Source organism: Indicator indicator, chromosome 15 (assembly GCF_027791375.1).
Source record: "Indicator indicator isolate 239-I01 chromosome 15, UM_Iind_1.1, whole genome shotgun sequence".
NCBI lineage: Eukaryota > Metazoa > Chordata > Aves > Piciformes > Indicatoridae > Indicator > Indicator indicator.
Window position 1 is genome coordinate 13,441,745 of NC_072024.1, and position 14,297 is coordinate 13,456,041.

The window sequence follows — 14,297 nt, forward strand, 5'->3', positions numbered from 1 at the left end:
TGGGTTTTGAAAGTCTCCAGAGAAGGAGACTCCACAACCCCTCTGGGGAGCCTGTTCCAGTGCTCTGTCACCCTCACTGTAAAGAAGTTTCTCCTCATGTTGAGGTGAAATCTTCTATGTTCAAGTTTGAAGTATGTTAACTTCATTTTGGAGCTGTTGTTCAGGGTTGGTGAGTATGCTGGGTTAGGATACCTCTCGAAAGACCCAGTGTGAGAACTGCAGGTATCCTTCTAAAGTGTGTGTAAGCTTGTATAGGCTTAAATAATATGTAGACTTAAATAATGAGATGGTTGGAGAGCAATGGTGTGATACAGGGTGGTGGTTTCTCAGTGAAGAAATGTGTCCTGTTACATGGCTTTGGATGATAATGGACCATTTGTAGCTGGTGTTTGATTATTACATTTTTGGGGTGAAAAAAGTTAAAATGTGACTAAGTTATATACATTTGGAAAATAGGATAATATGTCCTGATCATCCTACTGGAAAATGAGAAGTATAAAACCGTGGATAAATGGCATGCTCTCAGTGCAAGGTGGTATGCTGGTTGTCCTCATAGCAGGCAAGGTATGTATGGGGAAGTATGGCATGGGTAACCATTCGGCAGCCAATAGATATGGTGTGGTGCAGGAGTCTGTGCTCTGTTTACCAATATGAAAAATATCAGACTGAAAAATCAAGACGCTGACTTCATGCAGAGGGTATGGCAGACTAATTAAAGAAAAAAAATCTGTACCAGCTGGGCCTATAAAACTCTTCCTGACCTTGAGAAAACTCCCAGAGAGCTGTGGGAAACTCCAATCTGTCCCCTCTGAACTTTTTTGTGTTGTTGTTTAAATATAGTAACTGCTTTTTTAATTAAAAAGAAAAATTAGATGGCATTTCAAATTGTGTCCATGGTGCCTTGGGGACCTATTACAGTACAAATTACCCTATACTATTTAGTGAGGTCTTGTTTACTATTGTGTGAAGCGAGGGTTAGCAGTGTAAGGATGTAGGACAAGAAGGTCCTTCTTTGAAAGTCTGGCTCCGTACATGAAAGTGACGCCAGCAATTGGAAGCAATTTGTGGAATTGTTTGATTATATTAATTATGGCACCAGCAAACAGTGCTTGGGAAACAGTTTTGTTTTCTTGCATTCTTTCTTGATTGCTTGCAGCAAAAGCCAAGATACAGAATGTGCCTTTAAGGGCTGACAGAGAGTGCAGTTCAAGCCATTGTGTAGAATTGGCACCGAGCTTGAAAGAGTTGTGTCCGGCTGGATGCGAGAGCTTTCCAAATACAGCTTTGGCCTCAGCTTCACCTAGGTCAGCCTCTTGAATTAAAACAGCTTCTGTCTTACTCATCAAGGAAGATTAGCTCTTTCCCTGTTAAGTGGGAGCCCATAATGAAATCCATGTTATTCCCAGCAGTACCACCTCTTATAATAATGTCTTTCAGTCCAAAAGCCTGTATAAACTTCAGTGATACACAAGACTTAATTCAGTTCACCACTGAACTGCAGCCTTCTCTGATGTGGCATAGGGCAGCTGCTCCCCAATTTGTGGGAAAATGTTTTAGTTGTTAAGGATTTCCATGCAGTGTACCAAGCTCTAACTCTGGAAATAACTGCTGAGGCAGGCTGGCTGTCACAGCAATGTTTGGTCAGGACATGAGGCAATGTGCTTCTGCTCAAAGTGGCTGTAAGGTGGTTGGGTTTTTTTTCTGTCATCAAACAGATGACAGATGAATTATGGATGTTTTATGTGGATCCCAAGTACCACAAAGGCATTAGAGTAATTCTCCTTTGGAAGAAAGGATTCCCTTTCCAGTCTCCTTGTAGGTTGATTGCTCTCCCTGGCCAACTTTATGCTGTAGTCTTATTAATATTCACAAGCCAGGAAAGGTGATTATAGCAGACCTTATACCAGCCAGAAGAGACAAATGAATCTACTCTGGAGTTTGAAACTCTAGCAGAATACTTGAGCGAGGTGACAAGAAATGTGGGAAAAGGTGGTATGAATTGAAAATAGAATTACTGGAGAATTGTGAAGGGATTTACATAAGTAAAATTCATTGCCTGATCTGTGAAAGTACTTGAAGCTCAAATCCTGAGCTCCTGAGGGTAGCGGAAAGGAGCGTCCCTTGTTTCTTGAGTGAATCTCTGGTCAACTATTACACTGAAATTGTCTAGGTAATCTCATTATGCTTGTTATCATGGCAATGAACAGAGTGGACTGGCTCCTATAGGAGCACTGTACTTAAATCTTTTGGCTAGGAAGGTTCATAGGTGCTGACATGCAATTCCTATGTGATCCCAGGTTCTAGTTAGCTCAGGACACCTTTTTCATCCCTGCTCTTTTGGAACACTGTATCTTAATGGCAGACAGATGGGATGCCAAGTTAGGTAGGTCCGGCAACATGTGTATGCCTGCTAGTGTACTGGGAAGCTCTGAGAGCCAACACTTCTACCACTGGTCTTTCTCTTAATGGTGCTGGAAACCAGTGATTGAGTTATTCTTCCTGTTTTAAAGTTGACCAGAGTCTGAAACAGGTTAGAGAGCTGTATTTGAACCTTGTACCACTCTTTGAACACAGGTAAATGTGTGTGTGTGTGTGGTTTAAAATCTTGGGTGAGTATAAATAGCTGTTGCAAGAAGAAAAAAAAATCAGAATAGTTTGCAATTGTGTTGTGCTGAAGGGTGATGGATTCTCAAGTCCTGCAGTACTGGCAAAAAGTTTCTGTTCTCTTTTATGGTCTGTCTTTGCAGTAATCTGGGGGAGACACTGTTCTTTGTCCACTCTCAAGCACAGCCCTTCTGCATCAGACTATGGTATTGATGTCTCCAACCAGGGCTCTAACTATTTCTGATTTCCAGGTCACCTGGCTTTTGCACTCTGTGTTAGCAGGAGAGTTGATGCAGGCTTATACTCCTTAACTGTGTAATGAGGGTTCAGGCTCTGAGGGTTCAATTTAAGGAAATCCTGAAATTGTGAGAACCAGCTGTTACAAATAATCCATTGTGAGTGGGGATTATCCCCAACCCTTTACCTCTTTCAAGTTCTGCTCTTTTTTTGCCTTCCCTTGGCAAGAAAGAACAATGTCTGTCTGACATGTTAAAAGGTTGCATTTGCCTTGGATAAATATAATTTCTGATGTCAGATGTACTATGCTAACTTGTTCTCTGATGTTTAATCAGTTTCTTAATATTTGAATGTTGATGGGAAACAAGAAGCTGCAGGTGGTTGAGTCTTTTAGCTGCAGTGTATGAAGGAAGTGAATAGGATGTTTTGTTTACAGAATGGAAAATCAAATTCAGTTTCCTACTGAAACCCTACTCAAAAAAGTGGTAGGTTTGGAGATCATCTCAGCAGGTCAGGAACAATCTAGGAATTTCTTTGTAAAAAGTGCAAAATGGAATATTTTCTATTCCTGTAGTAGCTACTAGTGTAGCCTCAGTGTACTTTTTTCTAACATGGTGGTGACAATCCAGAACCACAGTACATTTGCCAATTTTTCTATTGGTTGAACGTTTAATTTTGACCTGAAACCCAAGTTCTGATGAATTGGGACACTATAAATCTTATAATACATTGTTTTGGTTTGGTTTTTTTTCTGTTTTTCCTGTTACAATTTTCAGTGTCATAAGAAAACTCTGTGTTCATCCATGCTAATACCTTCATGTGCTAGCAGGATAGTTGGCAGCAGACTTTTATACAAGTCTGTGTATTAGAAGAGAGTTGTTGAAGTTCAGCAGAATAAATTATTCTCCTTGGCTGTGCTGGAGAGCATGTCCTGCACCTATATTATTACACCTGTTTTCAATGATGTGTTTATCAGTTGCTTAAAAATTATTCCTATTGCTGGCTGGGCTACAAGGAGATACTGTATTATCCTGCTTCTTGTCTACAATGTGTCTAGCATTCAGTCTTTTTAATTTTCCATTCAAACACAATGATTCATTAGCCTTGAAAGAGGCAAGACTATTCCTAATTATTGAAAAAATCTGTGGAGATAGAAATACTGTGATGGGAAATCTGAAAAATAGAAATTGGAAAAGGCGAGAGAGCTGAACTTCAACAAAAGGAGCAGAGACCACCCTCGACCTTTTGAAGGGAGCAAAAGCACAGGAGAGCAGAAGACTAATAAGGAAAAAAAAAATTAAACAAACCCAACCAACCCAAATGAACAAATTCACCAAAAAAATCCCAAACCAACAACAACCCACAAAAACCCCACCCCAATCCGAAGTGAAGATGACAGAGGAGATTGATAAGGAATAACAACATTCAGTGAAGGAGGATGTGGAGTGGGGAAGTTATCTAAAAGGTAAAGGAGGATCCAAGCTTGCAGGTAACAGTTGCACTAAAAATATATATGGAAAAAATCACAGCAGTGCTCCTTCACCCTGCTGTTCAGTTAAGAATGGGAGATAAGATGTTCTGTTAGCTTTTGTCCTTCTTGAAGCTGAAGTAGTAGTAGTGAAAACAAAGCAAAAGTCAACCATGCTGGTTCTGGACATCTATATGCTCTGTGTGTGTTGTGATTTACGTAGCTGGTCAGCAAGGTGGGGATTTGTCATGAGGTTCTGCTGAGTGCTTGTTACAGGGAGGTGTGACTGACATGAGGAGAAAGTGAGAGTTAGAAAAACCTTAACATTTTAGTACATATGAGTCTCTTCACTGGGGTGGGGAGGAGGGGAAAATTGATTTACTGTATTTATACACAAGAAAGGGTGCAAAATTCTGCAGTGTGAAATTTCCGTATGAAGTTCTTGAAATCTGCATATTTCTACATAATTTTCTTGCATTTTTCTGACACTGTAGAACTCAAGGCCACAATGTGTTTTAACCATGTAAGATACTGCAAATCACAAAGAAGCTAGCTTTTAGGTGTGAAAATGGTGTCAAATACTGCATTTATCCATTATTTTGTGCATGTGAAACTGTTCTTAGATTTGGAAAATATTTTTCCTGATGAAGTATCGCTTCTGAATTTGAAAATTCACTTTTTTTCCCCCCTATTTATAAATGGCTTGGTTTGGACTAAATCCTTGAGGCCATGCTGAGACAAAGGATATTGTGTGAAGAGTCCGTATTCATATTTGTTGATTATTAACAGTAGGTGAAACTGAAAGAATGAAGTGGATTAAACCATTTTGCAGCTGGATTTTTATGTATCACCCTCGTAGGTCAGTGCTGCAAGTACCTTTTACAGAAGACCTGTCTGGGCACTTGTTACAGACACGGTTATGATGGGCAGGAATGAATTTGCTAAGCTTTCAGATACCTTATGTGCCTCTGAGGACTACTGATTACTAATATATGTATAGGTATTTTCCACTGTTGTATGCAAGGCATTTCTTAGAACTTTGAAGCTAAAATATTTTTCTTTTTCTTTTTTTTTTTTTTTTTTTTAGCACATGGATCTTTTCAATTTAATCCATTAGCAACTTGGCCAAATAAAGTAATTGTCCAACAGAGGAAGAAAAAAAAAATCTATTAACGTTTGCTGCAAATCCAAGTAGTACAGGCAGCGCTTAATTAATGGAACAGATTTCTCACTATGTATTCAAGCTAACATAGCTATTGTTCAGGAGAGATTAGACCCTTAATGTAAGTAAGTTAAACTAGACCTCCATCTAAAAATATCCGTCATTTCAGCTATTAAAGGTCTGATGTCTTCTTCGGTGGCAGATATATTTCCCTTCATTTCCTTGGTTTTGTGAAATGTAAAGTATGCATTGTGTGTAACGCGAGAAATCCGCCGAGGTAGATGAAACCCCGATTGTGCCTCCCCGCCAGTCTCCCCCTGCCTCTCCTTTGTCCTGCTCCCTATCACAGAGCCTCTCTAGCCCTTAGACCTCCTGGCACCAAAGCAGAAAAACAGAAAATGCCATTTGTTAGGGTATGATGCCAGCCACCTAATCTGTTTGCAGAATGAGGGCCATGGGATCTGGTTAGGTGATTTAGATACCCTGTGAATTTAATAATGCCTGAGCTGCCTCTGGCTGTCAGCCTGGCATTTCACTGGTAGGAAATACCACGTTCTTCCATTTCTTCAGTAAACTTCTTATCCATAATACCTTATATTTGAGTCCAAATAGGTATTAAGGGCTGCAGGTGAGGTTTATGTTTACTTCTCCGTATGGGGAAGTTCGCGGTAGGGTGGAGGAGGTGAGATTGCTCAGTTTTGAATATGTCTTCCCCAGTACACATGCAGCATATCTTTTTTTTCTTCAAAATGACATTTTTCAAACATCAGAATCTTTACTTAAACACCTAAGATGATGTACCAATGTTAAGACATGTTGGGCCGTCCTGTTGCTCAATGATATCCTGGGAAGTTTTTGAAGCTCACTTTATCCAGAGTGATTTTTTTGACCCTCATGGCTGGAATTTCCCCCATGGCTGCCACAGCTGAGTGTTGCCACCTGGATGAGAGGCTGCACCCACCTGTGGGTGTCATCTCCCTGTGTCCCTGTGGGCTATGGACAAGGGTCTGTGGTAGCAGCTGAGGTGCCTTGCTATAGGTACTCACAGGGGAAAATTTTGGCTGCAATGTTAATGCCACATCTCCTCCCTTCCTCTCTCCTTTCCGTCAATTAGCATTTTTTGGAAACTGGAGTCTCACAAAACCTGCTAACATAAATAGAAGTGTTTTAGGATTTGTTTGCTTTAATTAATTTAAAGTGTGTCTTTCTGAAAGGATTTAGTTCAACATCTTTCTTAAACAGTAACGTGCCAGTAACAGCAACATTAGTAATAGTGATAAGACCCAGAAAGGGAAACCAAGTTGAAAGCAAAACTAAATGTTTCTTTGTCCAGAAAATAAATGGTCTTCTCAGGAAAGTGGAGGAAACCCTGTTCAGGGACACTTACAATTAGCTTGGTCAAAACAGCAGAAAACATGCAACCTGAAATACATCCTGCAAAAGTAGAGAGCAGGACTGCACGACATCACTTTTTGCTGGTTTTATTTTGTTTTCCCCATCCCCAGCAGCACCCAAGATGCTCTCAGAGCTTTCTAAATAAGTGGCTTTTCATAATGAAGATAGAGTGATTGTGAGGCTAATGATACTAATGGGGTGTATAGGAAAGCATCAATTAAAAAAACAAAACATCTGTGTCAAACATGGCTATACAGTGTTTTAAAACCATATAATGAATATGTGGCCAGGCCACACCATAGTTTGCTTAATTGAACCTTATAATCTTCGCACTTGTTACTATCAGACTTTTCACTCATCAAGGAGAACCAGTCTCAGTTGTTTTTACAATGAAATAATCATTCCTTTCTCTTTTTTTTGCCCTGGTATTCTTCCACCTGAAAAGAGGCTGCTGCCATAACTGTGAAATCCAAGACCTTGTGGAACTATGCAAAATTGATCCTGCTTGATCCTGAACTTCTGCAGCCTTAGTGTAAATTATAGTTTATGTACTTGCATCTCTCATGTGTTGCTGTTGTCTTCTCTTGTGCCCTTGTATTTTTTGGCTAAAGCAGGACCTCTCCATCTCTAACAGCCTCCCTGTGGCTGTGCTGCAGGGCATCAGGGCTGTTTTACAACCTCTGGTTATGAAATGGCAAACCAATAGTTTCCTGGGTTTGCTTCAACACTTCCTCATTTCCTCCCTTTCCTTTGCTGGCTGGTGGGGATGCTGCCTGGGACAATTTGCTCCCTGACACAGCAAGATGAGAAGGTGGGTGCTGGTGCCCTGTCCTCCTGCAGTCAGCTGTAAGTGCCTCTAGATGTCTGTGCTGGAGCAAATCACCTGTGCTTGTAGACCTTCTGTCTCCAGTAAATCATAAGCATCTCAATCTTTTTGTCAGGCCATGATATGAGAATCCACATCTGACTTTCAATATGGGGGGAAAGAAGCCGATTAAGTATTTGAGATAAGGTTATGTGACACCACAGGTTAAAAATACCTGAACTGAATTTGGCCAAATGCCTGAGAACCACATTGTGGTGTGTTTGGGTGGCACTGGATAAGCCTCTGAGGGGTTTGCTGTCTTCTGCTTTAAGAAAGCAATTCTTCAGGAGCTTCTTTTAGGAGCTGCAGCTCTCTTGTTTTACAGTGTTTCTTTGGATGCTGCTATCTTGCATTTCTTATCTAAAATGTCACCAATGTGTCGAGCTAAAAGAGAATATAAAAGTGTAATAAACCTTAGCCATTTAGGAAGAAAAGGACAAATATTTTTGTTTGACACAAATGTCTGGAGAAGGACTTACATTAGATTCCCAGAATCCTATACAGTTTCTACTTCCCCTTAAAAGTGGCAATTGAAACTCTTTAAAAAATACTGTGTTTTAGCCAAAACAAACAAATGAAATCAAAACAACAAAACCAAACAGAAGTACAAACAAACCCCAAACAACACACAACACCTCAAACCCAAAGGAAAAATGTCTCAAAGAAACACAAAACACAAATATTTGTTAAAACCTAGGCAGTATGCTTCTGGCAGGTCTGGGAACTAGACTGAAGATATTCAAGAACCTTCTAACCTTTAGAACTCTTTATAATTTTAGTGTTTTACCAGTTGGGGTTTTGTCATTTCTGACTTACATTTTTATCAATATTCTTAGGGATGAGAAGAAACTTTGGGGGATTTATGTAAATAATAGGTAAGGTCTGCTGAGTGAAAGGCTTAGACCAGGCAAGTTGATCTGGTTTGTTTAAATTTCTGCCTACGTTTAATATTTTAAAAGCTGTAGAAGGATACAGGCAGGGTACTGCTCTGGATTTGGGATAGTCACTTTTGTGAACTATGAAGGCTTGTTTTTCATGTGAGTTACCATGTGCCAGAAGTGTGATGCAGAAATAGGATTTTCCTAATGCATATCATGTACTTTCTTATTTTCTTTGGTTGATTCCAGAAGCAAACTTGCTGTCGATTTCCCAGTTATACTGAGATGATGTGATGAGTGCATTTATCATATGTGTTCTTCTGGTTTTTTTTCTTTTACAGATGGACTGAAGCCAGATACCAAGATGCTTCTGACTGTTGCCTCCAAGAAGAAATCTAAGGCAGCGAAGGGGGATACAACAAAAGAGGATGAAAGCAGCAGCAAGAATGATTCTGCCCAGCCTGTTACCATCTCTCTTCTGTTTAAAAGATATGTCTTTGACACGCAGAAGAAAATGATTCAATCTTGAGAATGCAAGAGAGGCCTCTGGTCACACCTGAAAGACCAGACTCTGAAATGAATTTGGGTGGAATGTGTTTCTTGTCTGAACGCATTATACCTGTTCCTTCCTCACAAACAAAGCCTGGAAGCTCCTGCTGACTATCTGCCCCCTTCCAAAATCTCTGCAGTCTGGTTTTGTTCTGATAGAATTTGCTTCTTTTGTCATCTTTGTGCTGTGAATCCTTATGGCCTGTCAGAGAACGTCACCTACCACATCACCATGTTTGAGTGTGCCTTCTAATAATGCTCTTACTTGGAAGAATTGTTTGGAAATTTCTCTTGATTTGAAAAGCTTGCCACCAATACTAATCTAAATTTAGTCAAGATGTGAATTTATGTGACCACAAAGTGAAGCTGATTAGTCTAGGTTTACTTCCCCGAGCAAAGTGGGGGACAGAAAGCACACAATATAATAGGTGAAACCTATAAGGGATGTTTCACATTCCTTCAGCTGCAGTTCTGTCAGATGCTATCTGAGAGGTGGTATGGATCTTTTTTATAAATATGATTTATATCTTGAAATGTTTTTCATATTAAACATAGTGATGTGACTGAGACTCTGAATTGTTCTCTTTGCTGTTCCAGAGGTTCAGAACCTAAGTTCAGTGATGTTTTATATAGCTTTGCTGAATTTCCTCTCTGTTTTGCAGTGGATCACACAGAATCACAGAATGTTAGGGGTTGGAAGGGTCTGTGAAAGATCATCTAGTCCAACCCCCCTGCCAAGGCAGGATCACCTAGAGTAGGTCACACAGGAGTGCATCCAGGTGGGTTTTGAGTGTCTCCAGAGAGGAAGCTCCCCAACCTCTCTGGGCAATCTGTTCCAGTGATCTGTCACCTCCACAGTGAAAAAGCTTTTCCTTATGTTCACATTGAACCTCCTATGCTGCAGCTTGCACCCATTTCCTCATGTTCTGTCACTGGACATCACTGGAGAAGAGCCTGGCTCCACCCTCCCAACACTTGCCTGTCACGTATTTATAAACATTCATGAGGTCACCCCTCAGTCTCCTCCAAGCCGAAGAGACCCAGCTCCCTCATCCTTTCCTCAGAGGGGAGATACAGGCCTCCAACTGGACTGGTCCATTGACCTCAGCCCTCTGACTCCTTTCCTTCAACCAGTTGACAATCCACCTCACTACACCACATCCACACCACAGTTCCTCAGTTTAGCTGTGGGTGTGCCATTGAAGACTGTGTCAAATGCTTTCCTGAGATCAAGATAAACTGCATCCAGTGCACTACCATCATCTATTCTTGGGGTTTGTTAAGCGTGACTTCCACTTGGTAAAATCATGTTGACTTCTTACCTTTGTGACCTTCTTATTCTTGATATGCCTAGATGGTTTTTTTAACTCAGGGATGATGGTGAGGCTGACCAGTCTGTAGATACCAGGGTCCTCCTTCTGGCCTTTTTTGAAGACTGGAGTGATACTTGCTTTCTTCCAGTCCTCAGGCTCCTCTCCTGTTCCCCATAACTTGCCAAAGATGATGGAGAGTGGCCTAGCAATGACTTCTGCCAGCTCCCTCAGCACCTGTGGATGTGTCCCATCAGGACCCGTGGATTTATGCATGTCCATGTTTATCCCAACCCAGCCCTCATCAACCAAGGCAAGCTCAACCTTTATCCTGACTTGTTGAGGCCTCAGCAGTCTTGGGCTCCTGAGGACAGTCTCCAGCAGTATAGGCAAGGACAAAGGAGGCATTCAGTAGCTCTGCCTTCCTTTTATCCTGTGTCACCAGGGCACCCCACCTCAATCAGTGGTGGGCCTACATTGTCTCCAGTGTTTTGTCTGCAGTGCATTTAAAGAAGCCCTTTCTGTTGTCCTTGACCTCTCTTGCAAGGTTTAATTCCAAGGAGGCATTAGCTTTCCTAGTTGCCACCCTACATCATCTGACAACAGTCTTGCATTCTTCCTAAGTGGCCAGCCCCTCCTTCCATGATCTGTAGACTCTCTTCTTCCACTTGAGTTTGCCCAGCAGTTTCCTGTTTAACCATGCTCCAGAATTCTTTTCTTTCTATGTAAGCAAAATGTCTTTTGTGTGTGAGAGAAAGGGTTACCTCTGGAAATAGTCAAGGGCTTTATTTTGTTAAAATAATGATAGAAGATTGCAGCCTAAGCCTTGTAAAATTAGTATCTACAAGATGCTGTAGAAACTATTAGTTGTTTAATAGGCATTTCATGGCTGCTTTACTACTTCCTCTCAATTTCATGTCCTAGACTCATAAAAAGTCAAGCACTGGTAATGTCCCTTCTTTGTTATTTACAAAGCAAAGGACACCTTAACATGAAAACTAATAATAATTCCATGGGTACAAAAACTGCAGTCTGGAGCAAAAATTAGGCTCAGGCTTGGCAGCCTGGAAAATATTAGTTCCTGCCTTTTCAACAGCCAGAACACTTTTGCTTGTGGATGTTACATAGCAGCCTGTAACCCATTCCCTGAATCCAGCTGTAGAAGATGACCACATCTACAATGTAAGAGTGTTAGTTGTGTCTAAAAGTCAGTAACTGTAAGAGATTTCTACACTTGTTTGTACAAACCATCTGATTATAATTATTAATAACACTCAGGGTGTTATTAATCAAATATCCATTGATGGGCTGAGTCCATGATGCTAACATCATCTTTGCCTTTTAATTTCCAGGTAACCAAAGTGGATACAAATGGCAAAAATACCAGCTATTCAGAGGATGTTTACAGCTGGGTATTTTTGAGACAGGGAAGTTCTGGTGTCTAAACTAGGTTGATGGTGCCCCTTTAAAGCAGAACAGAATTAGTACTTTGTGAAATAATCCCAAATAGTTTCTGCTGAGTGAGTCCCAGCAAAGCTTTAGCACATCCCTTAAGATTATGGGGTATGCTTTCAATGTGATCCCAGAGGAATTAGGCAGGCAACTTCAGCTATGGCTTAATGTGACTTGTGCTGCCAGCCTTGCTGGAAAATGTGTCCTTATATAATGGAAAAAAAAAAAAAAAAGGCATTTCACACCCTTGTCACCTCTCCTTCCCCATTTCTCTCCTCTTCCCAGACACCCCTAAAGGCGGTCTTTGGAAATAATATTTATTATCTTTCTTTTAAGCCTTTATCAAATCCTGGTTTGTACCCTGCACTGTTACCTCAGCTTAAGATAATGCACTGATGGAAGTTAGAGAAATAGATGACATGGAAGGAATGCCATTATCACCATGCCTGGTTAGTCTAAGAAATACTGGTACAAATCCTCCTCCTCATTAAAAAACAAACAAAAAAACCCCAACCCAACAAAAAAACCCCAAACAACAACAAATAAAAAAACCCAAACAAACCAAAACAAACAAACAAAACTCCAAGGGGGAGCGAGCAGCAACAGCTTCCAGAGGTGCACCCCCACCTCTTTCTTATCCAGTCCCCTCTAATATACTACTTTTTAATCTTTTCCCCCATCTTCTGTCTCCTTTCCAGACTAGCATACTAACTCAACAGCTTTCTTCCATCATCTCAAACCAAGACATAACCTCTTTCTCAGTGCTTCTGTTTTCCAGCTTTGCTCATTAGTTCTTGTTCAGTTCTGCTCTTGTCTCTGGAGAAGTAGGTGTAAATCTGGGTTCTGACAGAACTCCTGTGGCAGGTTTTGGGATCCTAGCATGGTAGGGAAGGCTCTTACCCTGCAGCTTACACCAGCTCCTCTGTGTAATGAGTAATTGCCTGTGTTCAGCAGCTTAGGCTGAGACTTGGGCATCTTCATGGACAGCTACTACTGATCTAGTAGGACAGGCTGTGCTGAGGCATGCATGCCATGCCTCAGGTGTGTCCTTTCACCTGCCACCATATCCTGTCCCTGTGCTTGGTAATTCTGTGTCAAGCCCCTGTTGTAAAGCCCCATCCCTGCGTTTTGTTCCCCTAGCAGAGGTTTGTGCAGGACAGACAGCTGGAGAGGTATCTGTTGAAGATGGTTTTGGTTTTGTGTTTTTCCCTGGTTTTGATTCTAAAAGGAGAACTTAAGTGTGCCCAAGAACTTTGATTATAACATGCTATTACTGCAGATCTCTGGCTCCTGTCCTGAGGCTGTTGGATACACATTCGAAAAAGGGTGAAATGGTGGAACAAAATGATTATGGGAAAATCAAAGCTTTTAAAAGACATTTGTAGGATGAACAGATGTTCAAACATTCTTTTATTTGGTTTCCAGACAGACGTGGAGACTTTCCTTTCATCCTCATAATCAGTGCATTATGCTGTAATTTGTAAAAATGGCATTAAAAAAATATTAACCAGGGTCATATTGTGATCTACTGACTCCGTGGCATTAAGCCGTGAAGTTACGAACGGCAACTGGGAACAGGGGTTAAATGTTGCAGGATGTACTGTGATAGCCTGCAGTGTCAGCCTACATTATAACCAATCCAAAATGGAATAAAGATGTAAGGAGGCTTTTTAGTACTGCTAAGGCTTGTCAGCGTTGCAAAACTAGAAATTATTGTGGCCGTGCAGATGTTCGGTGAGTAATACCTCTCTGGGTTGTGGGGAGAGTAGCAGTGAGAAGAGCTTTGTTTTTACAAGCCTGTTTTCTGCTTTTCCTTGGAATTTTTTTTTTTTTTTGAGACTGCAGTCTGGCTTGTGATCCCTGCCAGAGGTCTTGAGCTGTGAGGGTCAAAGCGTGCAATTGTGGTTGCAAGGATTCAGTAGGTGGCATCCTTTACTTGGAATCGAAACTAAAGCTCCCCACCTAGAAATGGGGTCTGTGTGGGCATTGATAATGAAGATTTTCGAATCAAGTTTGCAACTCTTCTCTCAAAGAACAGTTTCTCTTAAAAAACTATGGAGCATTAAATGACTGGAGCAGAGCCATGAAGTCTGATCTGTTGACCAAACCCTGAAGGACCAGGATCCTTTCTGGGTATGTTTCTGGCTCAGTTAAAAATAACTCTTTTCCTCAAATCCTACCACTTGTGTTAATTGGTTGCAAGTGCCTGACTATGGAAAAATGAGCTATCTGCACAGTTGGAGTTCTTGGCACAGACTTGGGACATCTCTTTCTGGGCAGTAGGCACCTTACTTGCTTGTTGGATCTCTGCAGTTGAACAGCCACAGGGTGGCAGAACAAAAGAGGGCACCCAGCATGATGAGTTGAAATGATTCAG

At 41.1% G+C, this 14,297-nt stretch overlaps 1 protein-coding gene across 1 annotated transcript in view; it reads left to right on the top strand.

Annotated features, from left to right (window-relative positions):
* The window catches only part of EEFSEC (eukaryotic elongation factor, selenocysteine-tRNA specific), a 124,526-nt gene extending 114,874 nt beyond the window's left edge, over positions 1-9,652 (top strand). Inside the window, exon 7 of the mRNA XM_054387378.1 lies at positions 8,951-9,652. Coding sequence (XP_054243353.1) covers positions 8,951-9,138 — 188 coding nt within the window. The 3' untranslated portion in view covers positions 9,139-9,652. The remainder of the gene's footprint in view (positions 1-8,950) is intronic.
* Positions 9,653-14,297: the final 4,645 nt, after the last annotated feature.